The 15,667-nt window shown below is 41.6% G+C and overlaps 1 protein-coding gene across 3 annotated transcripts in view; it reads right to left on the minus strand.

Moving 5' to 3' along the window:
* Positions 1–839: 839 nt before the first annotated feature.
* LOC119712882 (connector enhancer of kinase suppressor of ras 2-like) overlaps positions 840–15,667 on the minus strand; it is a 167,844-nt gene continuing 153,016 nt past the window's right edge. For 2 of the 3 annotated variants that reach the window (XM_038164675.1, XM_038164677.1), the window contains 5 exons: positions 6,056–6,126; positions 5,206–5,309; positions 3,384–3,891; positions 2,881–3,080; positions 840–2,253 (listed from right to left, as the gene is read on the minus strand). In XM_038164675.1, coding sequence (XP_038020603.1) covers positions 2,038–2,253; positions 2,881–3,080; positions 3,384–3,891; positions 5,206–5,309; positions 6,056–6,126 — 1,099 coding nt within the window. In that variant the 3' untranslated portion in view covers positions 840–2,037. The remainder of the gene's footprint in view (positions 2,254–2,880; positions 3,081–3,383; positions 3,892–5,205; positions 5,310–6,055; positions 6,127–15,667) is intronic. The other variant, XM_038164676.1, reaches the window with a different exon arrangement.

Genomic DNA, 15,667 nt, shown 5'->3' on the forward strand with positions numbered 1-15,667 from the left:
TGACTTCACTGAATATGCTCAGTTATGTCTTGAGTGATGAGGGAGTGGCATTTGAAATCCTTTTGGAAAGCTATTAGGAAATAATATAGATATTTTCATTATGAAAGCACAAACCATCTTTTGGGTTTGAAACAATAGGCATATTTACATTTCTTTAGGAATTTAGATAGTTCAATATATGTAACTGTTTCTGTGACCATCCATCACTGCTTGCATGTATAATATAAATTAGTTTCTAAATGGATTCTATAATTTATGCTGTAAGGAATGAAATTAAGACTGGAAAGAATGGAGGAGGCAAAGGAAAGGTGTTTTTAATTTTGTCTATGTTTCTCACTATGCAATTGTATTTTGTATTGTTAATAAAGGAATTTTCCCCAAGTCAGGTTTGTTTTGCCTACAATAACCATTAGCAGATGATCTCCCTGTCTTTGTCTCCCCAGGAGTTCTCCCATGGCAGATTTTCCCCTCTGTCCAGCCAGGTCAACCCCCCTCAGCTGCACTGTGGAGACAGACCTAAACACCCAGGACACCTTCACCTGGTCTGGCTTTGGGAATAATGAAATCTCCTGGATACCAGGACCCCACTGAGATGACATTTTTTCCTCTGTTATACTGAACTGCATGAATTTTAGAGTCCTTGATGGATGAGAGACAATTAGGTTTATCTTGTGAAAAAATGATCAGTGAATTTGCTTCAGTGAAATCTGTTTCAGTGAAATGACATCAGCTGTATTCACATCCCCTTCATTCTGCCTTTTAGAACGATTCCAGCAAGCAGAGTCAAAGCAAACTGTGAATGGCTTTGAAATCTAGGTTCAGTAGCATTCAGAGCAATCTTTTTTCCCCCCAAGAATACAAGTATTTTCCCCAAAATCTGATTCTTCCAAACCATTCTCACCCAGGCAAGGAAGTGAAATCCACTGCGTGACTTGTGTGTCTTCCCAAACCAATCAATACCGATTGGTTTTTGAACGATGTTTTGAATAACTTCACCCACTTGCAAATGTACTGCTAGCAGTTAAAAATTATTGCCAGACATTACATAATTTTGAATTATTAACTCAGCTATAGATGTCAGTGTATCACAGAATGTAATTGATTAGTTCAGGAGGTTTTTTAAGCTTCATTCTCATGCTTTTTTTGAATTTTGTGACTCACAGTCATGTGTCACTTCAATTCACAGTGAAGAAGCGATGAAAACCTGCAGTATGTACCTTACTCAGTGCAGATTTTTTTTCTTTCACCATGAAATACTTCAAATCCTATTAAAACCAGTTTAAGTTGCAGCATTAGTGAACAACCAATATTGTTCTACTCGTATCTCACCTCTGTGCCAAACCTGCTTGCTCGTGTTCCTTCGTTTAAAGGCAGGCACAGCACGTTACAAACACAGTATTTAAATGGCATGTACAGAGTGCCCATAGGGCCAGACTGGGATCTATTTCTTAGATGTACAGTGTACATTTTAAGGCACACTATAGGGATTGAGTTTACATTTTGATGACTCTGTCCTTTTATTTGCAAAGATGGTCACTACCTGGAAATGTTGCAAAAATAAATGTTCGTCTCTAAGAGTGGCCAATGTATTCATGTCTTCATTTTTATTTTTTTTCTCAAGAAAAAATGTGTGAAAATGTGAACTTTAGGGAATTTTAAAAGGAAATGTCAACTACCATGTTACATTTTATATACATAGATATGTATTTATATATATCTAAATATATAAAATGATTGCAGGAGCTCATACTATAAGCTGAGTTTTAGTACAGTACTTTAAATATACTGGTATTTATTTTCAGTTACACTTCTGCACCGCTTCTTCCTAATGCAGAGCTTGATACGGACATTGGTTGATAACAGCAAACAAAAAAATTCATAAAGAATATTATTGTCTTATCATGCAATGTAGTAGGCATCCTGTGGCACTATTCTCTTACCCAAGTATTTACAGTACTGCTGAGTACCTTAAATTCACCAGGGTTTGTCTGACTGCATGTGTCAGGCACCCAGCAGTGACCCAGGCTGAGGCTCCTGTCACACGTGAGTCTCGATGAAGGAGTGTGTGTGTGTCAGCATTGGGGCTGAGCTTGCCAGTTCAGAGGCTCCGTTTTGAGACTTCCCAGCAGCACTGTACTCACAAATGTCCAGGAAAAACTCATAGTTCTTTAATTTCCAATCTTTGAACTTCTTGGATGTTAAGTTGGGATCATCCAGAAGGTTGTTGATAACTGTGAGGTCTCCTTCCTTTGCCTGGAAAATTCCAGAAAGACAGAGAACAGGTCAAAATGAAATTCTGTATATCAGCACTTTATTTCTTTAATGCCAAGTAAACTACTATGGAAACTTTAATATTTACCTAAATTCAGGAACTATTACAGCATAAACTGTTTGACAGCTCAGTCTGTGGCACTTGCTATAACTTGCCTACACAGAGTGCCAAATAATCTTTTTTTTCCCCTAAGATAAAACATATTTGCTTTGAAGGATTTTTAGTTGCTTTGAAACTTAATTTTAAAGCTACAAAAAAGCATTAACAGTAGAAAACTAAAGAGATGAAGGACAAGGGGGAATGGCTTCACCCTGCCAGAAGGGGGTTATAGCAGGGGTATTGAGAAGGAATTCCTGGCTGTGAAAGTGGGCAGGCCCTGGCACAGGGTGCCCAGAGCAGCTGTGGCTGCCCCATCCCTGGAAGTGCCCAAGGCCAGGTTGGACAGGGCTTGGAGCAACCTGGAATAGTGGAAGGTATCCCTACCTTGGCAGGGGATGGAATTGGATGGGCTTTAAGGTCCCTTCAACCCACCAGCATTCTGTGATTTTAACAGTTAGACTTTTCCTAGTTTATATTCCTTGCACACAAAATCAGGGACAAAGCCTTACTTTTAAAGTGCTCTTGAGGACTCGGATGTGGTGCAGCTTTTCGTTGATCACTGGGTCGTTACAGCGCTTCACGAAGGACTTGCGGAACTCCTGCTTGGTGGAGGGACGCTGCTCTCCGAAAGCTGACAGACTGGCTTCTTCCAGAGTTCTGTAGAGCTCTTGCAGACCGTCTGTGATTTCTTCAATTTCTTTTACGTTTTCTGAAAGGAAAGAAAGAACCCTAACAACAACCTGATCATTCAGATGAAGTCCCTAAAATCAGCAATACTGCAACATCAGTACCATCTTAACCTTATACTTAGTTCTCCAGTGATAGTTTTGACGAGACAAGAACATCATCCCAAAGCTCAATTTTTAGCGCTACATCCTGGCCTTTCAAGTACAAACTCCTGTGTTTGCCAACATCCAGCACTTCAACCACAAAATCCTTGCTGAGAACAGTGGCGATACTGCTCTGGATTTTGATGGCATTAAAGTGGAGCAGAACATCTCCCAGAGCTTACCTTCTGCACAGAAACTATTGTGCCTTCTAAGAGGAACCTGCTCATCCAGACTGTCATCGGTCCCCTCAATGGACTTCACGCGTCCCTTCCCGCGGACGTCTCTGTTTCGGGGAAGGCTTTGGCTGCGCGGTTTCTGGGGCCGCCCGTGGGAGCTGTGTCCTCTCGGACATTCCACCAGAGGAAAAGGCCCATCCTGCTCAAAATTGTGGCGCCTCTGGACGGGCAGCGTGGCTTGTCTCCGTTTGTCCGGTGACATTCCGGGCCGGCCGCTCACGTACTCCGCCTCCGGAGGGACGGTCTGGAGGAAATGGAGCCCTGAGCTGGTTAAGGGGGTCTCTATCAGGTCCTGCCACGAGCGCCGTTCTCGGTAGGGAGGTCTGCACCCCGAGGAGTGTGTGCTGCCCGCCGCGTCCTGCCGCGAGTCCTCGGCAGAAGAGTGGGAATACGTGGATTCACTGGAAAAGTGTCGGCCCTGTTTGACTTCGGGGAATGGGCTTGAAGAATTCACCTGGAAAGATACAAAAACATCTGCCCGTGAGATGGTGTTTTGATCAGACCCAAGGAAATGACTGTAGTGTAGAACACTCTATGATATCTAGTAATCAGATGGACTCATGGGTTGGATTTGTCTTAACATGAACCACTGTAAACAGAAGAGAATTAGCAGTGACAACTTTTATTCAAGTGCTCTTTTAACCACTCCCTATTCTTGTTTTGCACATTCTCTGCCCACAAGCAACTCCTGATGGAAAGAAAAGTGTAACACTGGTGCAGGTTTCCTGAAGACCCGTCCACCTTACACTCAGTGCAGCTGAGGACAGTGGAAGTCTCCAAAAGAAACCATATTTGGATTTCCTTTCTTTTTTTTTTTAAGGGCCAAACAGAATAAAATAAAAAACAAACCCAAACAACAAAAACTTCAGCACCCAGGAAGATTTTTGGCTGGGGGACTGTTGAACTTGTGAAACTATTTGAATGAATTCTCTGGGTCTGTGTATAAATTTAATTCAAAACAAAGAGAAAGGCAAAAATGTGGAAAAACAGAAAGGGAGGGGCTTAACCTGTATCCCAGTTGATAAAACAGCATCACATGGGTGAAAATCAGTCTGAGCTTCACCCATGTGATGCTGTTGTCTCAGTCACTCTTTCTTTGGTTCTGGCTGTGTGAGGATCATGTCATTCACGCTGAAGAAAAATCTGAAAGAAAAATAGAGAACAGTCCTATCTGTGCTTGGAATCATAGAATAATTATCATAATTGCCTGTGTTTTGTCCAATAGAAATGTTCTATTTGCAATACTGTCATTACCATGGTATTGTACACAATCTTGTTAAAAAAAATCCCTTTCCTAGAAAGATTTGTTCTTCAAAAAAGAACTAAAGCATGATTGCTGGGTCAATGTGAGCTGATCTTAATCTCTAGCATCCCATATCCAATATTCATAATTGAAAACCCGTCTCAGTTAATACAAACTATCCCATCCATCACATTCTTTTCACATTCTGCAGTGAAGGTAAAATTTGAATATTCTGTCCCTGTTATGATGTGTAGTTTTACCAATCCTACAAAAAAAGGTCATATTTCCAGTCTGGTGACAGATTTGTGTCAGGAGACATTTACCTCTCCTTCCTTCCTAACTGATTTGCTATGGAAAAATCCAGGTCTTGGCTCATGAGGAGCAGCAGTAATTTCATTTTTACAACACATCCGGCTTTGTTCTGCCACCTTTACGGTGTTTGAATATCCCAGGAGAAGGGAAGTGCAAGTCAAGGCCCAGAGCTGGTTTGGGTGACCTTGGCCACATGCAGAGGGTGTGACTCACTGAGGGGGTGCGGTGGTAGGTGTCACACAGCGTGGAGGAGCCCTCCTGCTTCAGTGTCAGGGAGCCGTCGATGTCGTCCTGATCGCTCTCGCTCCAGTAATCTGCTGACAAAGCATTCCAGGTCTCACTCGGCTGCTTTTCCACAAGGAAGCAGATCCCACATTTTAGCAATGCCTTTCCACGGCAAGGTAAAGCTCCCCAGTCACCTGCAGGGCTCGGCAGCCGCTCGGGAAGGGGCTGGTGGGAAGGTCTGGCCTCACAAACAGGGAGTGCAGGAAGCTCTGACTGCTTTGGGGAAGAGTTACAGAAGGCAGCTTGGGCACCTGACTCCCACTGCTCATAAAAACCAACTTCTGCTCACAGACTTTCACACAGAAACCTCATTCCAGATGCTGAAGTAGAGCCAAGCCTGAACACTTGATTTAATTGGGCATAACAGGTTCCACTGTGTGTGATGGGGAGAGGACAAGGCTGGCACCAGAGCTCAGGAGGTGCAAACAAATACTGCCGAAGCACACATTGCCCCAGGTCTGCCATGTCTCCATTGGTTTTAGGGGGACGAACATCCCTAAGGTCTGGTATCTGGGAGATCACTCCTCAGCCCCGCATTCTCTTTACCACTAATTTTAAATATTTCTTAAAATTACTGCTCAGGATTTTATGTTCTTTGGTGGTGGCACCAATAAATGTAGTTGTTCGAGGAAATGTATTCTTATCAAAATTGATATTTGGAAAGATATGGCCATATGTTGATAAAGAAGTGAGTTATGACCTCTCCAGCTTTACTGAAATACTGAACAGATTTGTACTGTCTGCTTTCTTCTCCTAATTACAATCACTGAAGCATTACCTTCATCTGGGTGAATATCCTTGTCATCAGGTGTGTAACCAATTGCTGCGAGACCCAAACGATTCATCCATCTAACAGATAAAAATGAGGAAGAGAGGTGTTTAAAAGGAACAGCTCATGTAAATCTGAAGGCATCCACATCCTTAACATCTGGAAAAGTCAGACACAACACCTGAACAAAAAGATGTGCTGGGTGGTTGATAACTGGGAGTGAAGGATTTATCACATTTATTCTGATTGCTATTTATTTCAAGAACTTGCCTGAATTGCCAAAATATTAGAAAATAAAATAGAATTATGATAATTATTGTCTGAAAACCTGTGTTGGGAAATGAGTTGTATTAAACTTGTATCCTCAGAAAGCTAAAACAGCCTATGGCAGTCTGGTTATTTGCTAGTCTGGATTCACAATGCTGGTGATATAAACACTTAGTGTTGTTGAGCTGTGATATCAACATTATTTTCCCTTAATTTGTTTAATACAGAGTTTTGGGTTTCTAAAGCCTTGGTAAACTGTGAGTGCTTCAATATTTGCATTTTGCATTGGATGTGCTGGTTTCTTTCTTTCTCTCCAAATTATTTAGTTTGATAGAAAATAAGATTCTTTACTTCCTTGGGGAAATATGATAGTTAATCTTGGGGAAAATACCCTTTGAGTTTTCTTTATGTAAGATTACTGGATGTATCCACAATATATAATTAAAAAACTAGAGAAAAAAAAAATTAACACACAGAGGGAAAAGTCACTTCTTAATGTTCAGCAAATGGAAATCAAGAATTATCTTATTTTCATCAACAAGGAGATATAACTGAAGAAAAAGGCCCAAATAGTGACATCTATAATGCCTGGGATGTTTTGAACCATTCCCTTCCTCAGTGACTAAAGTCTTAATTATCTAATTAATTTCCCAGAAAATTGATGTGAGAGTTTATCTAGAAGCAGCTCTTTTTTCCTTTTTGAACATTTGCAACATCAAATTTGTTAATAATTATCTTCTTGGTTAATGAATATTATAATGACAAAACCATCTTTCACAGGCCTCAAGTCAGACATTAGTGAGCAGTACATGCAATATCAAAAGGACGAGTTGTTTTGCAGATTAAAACAAGAAAACTGTTCAGTGTCATTCTTTCCCACTTGTACTAGAGGAGAAAAAAAGCCTTTAAGGATGTGTGTGACTGTTATTGTCCAGGAGAGTGGTGTGTGGGAGATGGGAGGCACAGCAAGGAGGCAGAAAATGAAGGAAGAGCGAACTCTGCACTAAAAATAGCTCAGAGTTCAGCACGTATTGATCCCCTGCTCCCAGCAATGATCCTCAGCTCTGATATTGATACAGCCCTGACTCACTGCCCAGCCTGCACAGAGCCTCCCGGACCTCACGGCTTCCCTAAGTAGCCAAAGGGGACCACAATGTTTACTTCTTATGGGGAATTGTGAGAGGCTTTAATTTACTTGCAAAACTATGAAAATAAAGAAGTCTACAATCATATTGCTTTGCCTCTCAGTATTAAGCCAGAAATCAGCAAATTGGAGATGAAAATGGAAATGATGATTAGTTTTCCCAAATACCAACTGCAGGCTTAGCACTGCTTACAGCATCAGCACATCAATAACTCATCTTTATCATGAGGGAAGTACATTTAAAATGGATTAACAGATTTACAGAAGAGCTTTTGCACAGTGCTCTCCAGCATCATTTCCCTCAGCACACGGTGCCTGCATTGCCTGGCATTTGCTTCCCTTGCAGGGCAGATCCTTCACTGCAGGACTGGCAGTGACATCATTCCCTGCTCGTTAGCAGGCATTGCTATTCACCAGTTTTTCATCAGTTGTTCCCGAATTTCTGAACTCATTAGCACTGGAGCAAAATAGTTTTAGTCATACTTTGCCATATGCCTTTGGCAATTAAGCAGGATGGCTCAGTGCCTTCAACTGAGGTTCTGCTTAAGCATCAAGGATAAATTAGGACTAATTACCATTTTCCAAGTTACAACAGACAGCCATTTGTGTGGTCAGTGCATAGAAATTTATATTGTCCTAAATTTCTTGCAAAATTCCTTTTGTTGCTCATTGTTAATTTGAGAGTGTCAGATCTTGGAAGCAAATACAGACACCAGTTGAAGTGTTAGGATTAACCTCGCAGAGCCAGGGACGCTCTGAGGATACCCAGAGTATCAGCTTTATGCACGTGGCCTCAATGGCCAAATCTGGAATTAGCTGAAGTTAATCTCCCTTCTCTAAGGCTGCTCAGGCTTTTCTCTTCCAGAGGCTAAGATCATCCCCAGCTAGAGTTACAAGGACTTTCTTACCTCATTTACCAGAATTCAGAGTCAGCTCTTGGTCAAGGCAACATAAAGGGTTATCTGATGACATTCAGTGGCTTATCATGATAAAATCTCTTCAGATAAAAGAACCAGAATCTCCATTTTAGGTTTTGTGTTTTTAAGAAAAGCATGAGTGAATGTTTTTGAGGTTAATCAGGAGATATACAAGTGGTGAGATTACAGCTCATTTTCTTACAGTTAATTTTTTTTTTTCCCAAGGAAATGCAAACTCAGTTCGAAAGGAACCCTGCATAAACTTGATGAATTTCCTTGATGAGCAAACCACTTTCATTTTTCAGAAAACTGCAGGTTTTTCAAGGTTATAAAAAGCTCTTTGTGGAGAGCCTGGAAAGGCAGGCAGTTGGTTCTGAACTCTGTCCCAGGTGCCCTGTGGGCAAAGGTTGGGTTGCAGCTGGCACTGGGGGCTCCTGTGGGAGCTGACCCCCGAGGGATGGAGGATGCACAGCCAGGGAGGGTCTGTGTGCAGCTGCCAGCACAGCCCCCGGGCTGCACTGCTGATTGGGGTCCAGAGCTGGGCCCCACCTGCTCTGGGACTTCCCCGTGGCCCCAAGGAGGGCTGGGCTGCTCTGGAGGGGCACTTTTGGGATCGCAGGTGCACATCCTGTACCTCAACCCCGGGCTGGGCTCCCTTCCCCCAAATCCTGCCTTATACCTGGATAACTTCTACAACTCTTTCCTGTTGATAATTAAACAACTTAACCAGCATGTTTCACCGGGTCTAGGCCACCCAACAGAGCACAGGGTTTGCATTCTGGATGGAAATTGTGATGACAGAGAACAGCACCAAAAGTGCCATGGATCCTCTGCCACAACATTTTACCTCCAGGATTGTACAAATCCCCACAAGCCATAATCACTTACCAAGGCCCATTGTGACAACCTACAGGGAACCAAGAAGTGGTTTGTTTTTTATTGCCTGTACTCCAGTGAACCAAAGGCAGGGAAAGATGAGCCTCGAGTAAAGTCATCGAAATGCACAAGTAAGTTTTGTACTTTGTCTCAATTAAATTCTAAATAAATCAGGCTTGGTTGTAATTAATTCTGTTGGTTACAAACAGAAATTGACAGCAAATTCTGTTGTCACTGCTTTGGTATAAAATAGAGTTGCCTGGTAGTATTTAAGTTAAATTTACTGAGATAATTCTGGTTATTACCCAGGGATTACAGCCCAGAGCCTCTTCTGAGAGTCTGAGTCTGCCCCAGGCCTGGGCTGTGCTGAGTGAAGGCACCAGGGCAGTGAGGAGCTGTCACAGCCTGAGACTGAAGAGTGAATCATCCTAAAACACCCAAACTGTCAGGAACCAGGAGCACATTCAGCTACTGACAGAAACACTGGGAAATGTTAAAGGGGGCCAAGCAGCTGGAAACAATTGCACATTGCTTTGCTCCCCTGACACTGTCCTGAAAACCAGAATATGCCACTCCTCAATGCACAAATTCATGAATTTCTGTTCCCTGGCTTTCATAGTTTACTCTGCTGAGCCAGACCAAGGTCAATGGGAGGTTCTGGGAGGGAAGGAATCGAGAGTTTCCACAGTGGCATCACACTCACCCCCTTGGCTGCTCCTTTCTACAGGTCCAGAGTGAAAAAGCACAAATAAAAAAATATAACAGCTTGGACAATCTCAGTAGTCATAAATTGTAGAGAACTATTTTTTTTTAGTAGAGGAGAATGAAAACCAAGGGAAGAGGATAACCTTTTTTCTCTTCCTATAAAAAAAGGGGTGAAAAGTTAGAATTTTTAGGTTATAGTTAGAACAGTTCCATAAACCCATGCAGAAGAGGAGGGGAACTAGCGAGATTCAGTGGCTCAGAAAAGTTTTATTTGCTAATATCTTCCCTTACTGCACATACCAGGTGGCTGGTTTTAGAAAAAGCTATTTAATTCAAATGAATATGTAAAAAAAAAGTCCTGAAAAAGTGTAAATTCAAGAAAAAGTCCAACTACTTTCACTATTTCTCTCTGTTAAATGTTCCTTTAAAAATGAAGTCTATGAAATCCTGACACATTAACGGAAAGAATAAATAAAATCTACTTCCTATCTTCCTTGCATCTTTTCATCATTAATTCTTGCCCTTGTACACCACCTCAGCTTTGTGTTAGAAATGTTTCAGTGCAGAAATATTTTTTTCATTTTTGAGATTGCATCTACATTTGAGAATATTTGGTTAAACGGAAAAACTAGCACTAAGTGGAAGCTAAACTTCACTTAAATCAAGTTATCTTTTAGTCTATTAGAGATCCCTTGAACCATTTATTTCACACATAGAATTTATTCAGTGCAGTTTACATTTAATTTCTGATCAAAAGCTTTGTACTATTTTTTTTTATGACACTGGGATAATCAGATTCCAGAATTCACAGTAAAATTCTTTGCAATTCACAATTAGATTTAAAAATTGATTTTGGGCTTGTTAGGTGGACTTCTCTGACCAGTCTTTCTTCCTGAACACCTGAAAAATCAATGCATTTCCCATTTGGCTTCCTAAAGTACATTATTTTCCCTATTTTCTATGATTATGCAGGTAATACATTCATTTAAGAGAATAAAGGCTGCTGTAACAGGGTGGCTGAAATGATGCCTTGATTTTCCTCCACACAAAAGGAGTCCCAAAGCATCTCCTGGTGAAATGTGACCCTGAGCAGATCCTGCTCCATGAGCTCATCTCTCCTGTGTACCACCCCCCAGCAGCTCTGCCTCTGATGTTTGATTTGTCACACTTGCTGGGATTTGTTAAGCAAAATCATTCATGGGATAAACTCTGAGTACTCTCTGATTTGATAATTTGACATGACTGTTGATCTTGTTTCATGCATTGTCTTCTTAGATTTGTCAGGCTGGAAAAATAGGAGAAAAGCCTGAGACAGCTTAAGAATTGACAAGTGAACCAATCTGTGCCCTCTTTGCATGTGCATCTGCTTCATGCACATAATGGGGATTTTTTATTTTTATTTTTAACTTTTTAAACTTTCCTCTGTCAAACAAATGCACAATTACATCTCTGTACTCAGAAGTCTGGTGGTTTTTCTGTTTGTTTTTTTTTTTGTTTTCCCCAGTGGGTAATAGACAAAAAAAATTCACTGCTTTGTAGCAAATCAATTACCTTTCTGGTACCAGCATTTTACTGGACAAATACAGTCGTGTATCACAGAGAATAAAAGCCCACAAGAACTGATAGGCTCTTTGATCCAGAACCAATAATAAACCCTAAAGAAATCACCAAAACAGTCACAAAAACTCCCTCGACTGGAACTTCTCTTTACTCACTTACTCAAACTTTTGCTCCAGCTTTCATCAAATGATTGGCCCAAAGGGAAGCTCTGGAGAAAGAAAGCTTTGTTTACAAGCAAGAGAACTGAGCTTAGCATGGCATAAACTACGGGTGGGGTTTTGGGGTTTAGTGGTGAATTTTTAAAGAAATGGGATAATTTACTTGTGAAATTGTGTAATTCTGCTTCTACATAGTTTTTAAAAACTCAGCTCAAATAGGCCAAATAATGCTGCTAAATGTCTGGCCAATTCATTATGATGAAATTTCTTATTTCTATTACTTATCTCTATTATTTATTTCACATTTGGCAGAGTTAACTCAGTATCTGCAGCATAAGGTCACAACGGGGACTGTGACACCGGCTTCACCTCAGGGGTGCAGGGCTGGAATCACTAAATCTGCTCTGTGAAATGCAGCTGAACTGTTTGGCTCCCTACCATTTCACACTGGTACTATTTGCAGCAGAATTTGATGAAGTTAATTTTGTAATTTAAGCTGGCGCAGAAAGCCAGGGCAGAGCCTGCCTCCTGCACGAGGGATGAACTCCCCAGCCCTGATTTGGGTGGTGCTGGACAATCACAAATTGTGCACTGCAAGCTCCATCAGCCAGTGGGGCTGGGACTGAGTGAGGGGGAAATGGAACTTCACAAGTCTAGCGTAAATAGTTCATAAATGGTAAAAAGGAGGATCCGGGTGACTTGCCCAGGAAAGGAGGTTTGGAATATTCCAGCTCAGTGCTAGGAATTCCTGGTGCAATATCTTGTCCTGACAGGGCACAGCAGCTCCACTGTCACCCTGTGCACTCCCATGAACATCGTGGTTTCACCCAGTCCCTGGGGCCTGCAGCTAATTCTGATCAGAAAATTGTTTTACTTGTGCTGCACTTAAGGAGCTTTTATGTGAGAACAATAAATTAGAGGGCTGGTGTGGCCTCAGGCACGGATTTGAAACAAGTTTATGGGAACATAAAAGGAAGAAAGGAAAACCTGCTCTTTATGATTATTTACACCACCATTGGGAAGCTCCATTCCAGGGATTTCTGTTTGAAAAGTACCTTTCATGTTCTGCAGAATTATCTCCTGGCTTTTCAGCAGGTAAGGGGCTGAGAGCAAGAGCTCTGTAACAACTCACTCAGCTCTATTTGATAAAGAGCTGGTGAATTAGGCCAGACAGATCTGACAATATCCTGCTCGCTTGTCCAGTTTAAGGAGGAAAATGTCTAATAGCTGAAACTTTTTGTTGCCAAGAGCTTTACTTGGGTGCCAGTTTATATAAAGTGAAGACTAAGTGCATTGAAACTAGAAAAGATGTGTTAATCTGGGCTCACCACCTGATGTGGCCAAGACCTGCCAAAGAGACCAACATGCCTGAAATTTAGGGGAGAAAACTGAATTAACTTTAGTAATAAACAGGATGATTTAGGGAAAGTCTTGAGTAACTCGGTTATACTCCATATGTAAAAGTAGATAGGACACACCATAAAATTTGCTTAATTCAGAACACTTCAATTTTCAAACAGTTCTTTTTTAAGAGAAATATTGTGCTATAATCTTTCAGGTCTTGGAAAATATAGGAGTGATCCCTATAAAAATTAATCATTATTCTGTTTCAGTATATATTTCTTGAATGAACACCAAAGATTTATGGGAGTTATTAAAATTGCAAAGTTAACCCAGTTATTCAAATCAAAAGTCATCAAATTATTCAGCCTAAAATAGCAACTTCTAAAAATTTGATATTTGGAGTCCATGATGAGATTGCAAATGCACTGCCCTGCATTTCAATGGCATGTAAGTTTTAAATAAAGTAGATATTGCAAAACAACCAAATATTAAATTCAATGCTAATTAAAGCCATAAACAGGTTATGTGTGGTGTGGTAGGAGATGAAGCACTTCTGGGAAATAAGGCCTTTAACAAGCTTGGAGTAGCAAGCTAGAGATGAGCTCATCAAGTTCATTATTAATTCATTTCTAAGAACACGGCTCTGCTCGTGTAAGACCTGACAAAACAGCACGAGCAGGAATTTTGCGAACCCGAGTTAACACAGCGGGCAAAACCCAGCCACAGCTGAGTGCCTCGGTCTGCTACAGAATAACCCAGCCCCACCCACTGGGGTCCAGCTCTTCCTTCAGCAGTGTGGGGTTAAAGGCACACTAAAATGTTCCAGAGTGGGAAAAAATTAATAAACAGTGAATCTGGGGTGAGAAACTCTAGAAAGAGCTGTTAAAAACAAAAGAGGTTGAAGAAAGGATAAAATTCCTTCTATAGTGAATGAGGAATGTTCCTCTCCATGCCAGGACTCCTTCACTTTTCAGCATGAGGGATTCCCCTTGTACCAGCAGGGAAAATCCAGTTAAATTCTGTGCTGCAAACAGGAGTGGGAGATACCACGGAAAACATTTGCCCTATTTCCTCACATTATGGGGCTAGCAATTCGCTGGAAAGAGAGAGATTTGTGGAATCAGGATTTTAAACACTTTTTTGATCTATAAATCTTGCTTCCTTATTTCAAATTTCACCCAGGATCTCTGGGAGAAGGAATTCCAGGAAGGCTGTAAGAGCTGCAGGGATGCCCAGGGATGTCACAGAGGTAGCAGAGTTATCCATCATTGGGGTGGGGAGTGAATTCCAATTGCTCTGCAGGGACAGAATTGCTGAAGGGAAAATACTGCACAAAATACTTCAAGTAGAAGTTCACCCTTTGCCTTCTTCCCAAAAGATCAGGGAAAAGGCTCTTGTAAATTCCAAAGTAAATGATGTGAAGGATGGTGTGGTAAGGAAGGACATGCTGGCACCTTCCCAGCTGCTCCTGAGCTCCAAGGCCTCATTGCAGCTTCCTGGGCTCCCCATGGAAAAATCAATGGATGTTGTAAAAGCAGCTCATTGAACATGTGTCAAGACTTCCTGGTTTTCCTTGAGTCAGAACAATTCATGTATGATTTATAGATATGATCAATGGCACTTCAGCAAACGAGAGCTACCCCAGCAGCTGAAATCAAGGGAGACCAGGCAGAGTTAAACCAGCAAAACATCCCCACTTGGGTTTTGTCCAAACAAACCTGAACCCCACCACAGAACTGAGCAATGGAACATTAACAACCTTGGAAGAATGTTTTCCAGCAAACTTATACCCTGAAAGTATCCTGATAGATAACTGAGGCTCATCACCCTCCCCAGTGCAGGATGAACAGGCCTCCACAGTTTCACCCCAGCCAGGCTCACACCCCAACATACCTGAAGAGCCATGTAAGCCACAGAATATAAATGTTCAGTTTAACAATGGTTTTTAGGCCTTAATATTCCAAAGGAAAAACCCCATCCATATCTCTCTCCAAGCTGGCAAACATTAAGAATAACTGCAAGTAAGAACATCTCAAAGTTTCAGTTATCTGTGCCAGGAAAGATTGAAGACTTCTCAGGATGGTGACCTTGTCCCAGGTGTCCTTGTGCTTTCCACCTCAGCTGGGAATAAACAAACTTCTGAGGTAACAGGAGGAAGGAGGACATCTGACTGCCTTTTGGGATCTAAGGCCCTATCCCACCTTCGTCAAACCTCTGCCTTCACCACTGAATCACAAAGGAGAAGCACGGAGTAATTTGGGCTAGAAGAGCTCCCAGGAGGTGCCTGTTCCCACAGCCACCCTCAGCAGGCCAGCTTTAATGTTGGATCAGATTGTCCAGTGCCTTGTCCAGTCAGAAGTTTGGAATGTCCCCCCAGCACATCCAAGGACATTTAAAACTCACTACAACACCAAAACTGGATTTTTTTCTTGCCTCTGCTCTGTGTTGGGACAGTGATGTGGTGAATAAAATTAGTTACTGCTGATTTTCTGTGTTGTTGGGGGTTGTTCTTGGCATTATAAGGGGAATATACATACATACATATACATATATATATATATACACACACACACACACACCCCACCACCTGGGTGTACTCTGTATGAGCCTTGGTGTGGGTGCACTGTTTAATATACCAGAAACACTGATC

The sequence above is a fragment of the Motacilla alba genome, chromosome 4A (assembly GCF_015832195.1).
Source record: "Motacilla alba alba isolate MOTALB_02 chromosome 4A, Motacilla_alba_V1.0_pri, whole genome shotgun sequence".
Taxonomy (NCBI): domain Eukaryota; kingdom Metazoa; phylum Chordata; class Aves; order Passeriformes; family Motacillidae; genus Motacilla; species Motacilla alba.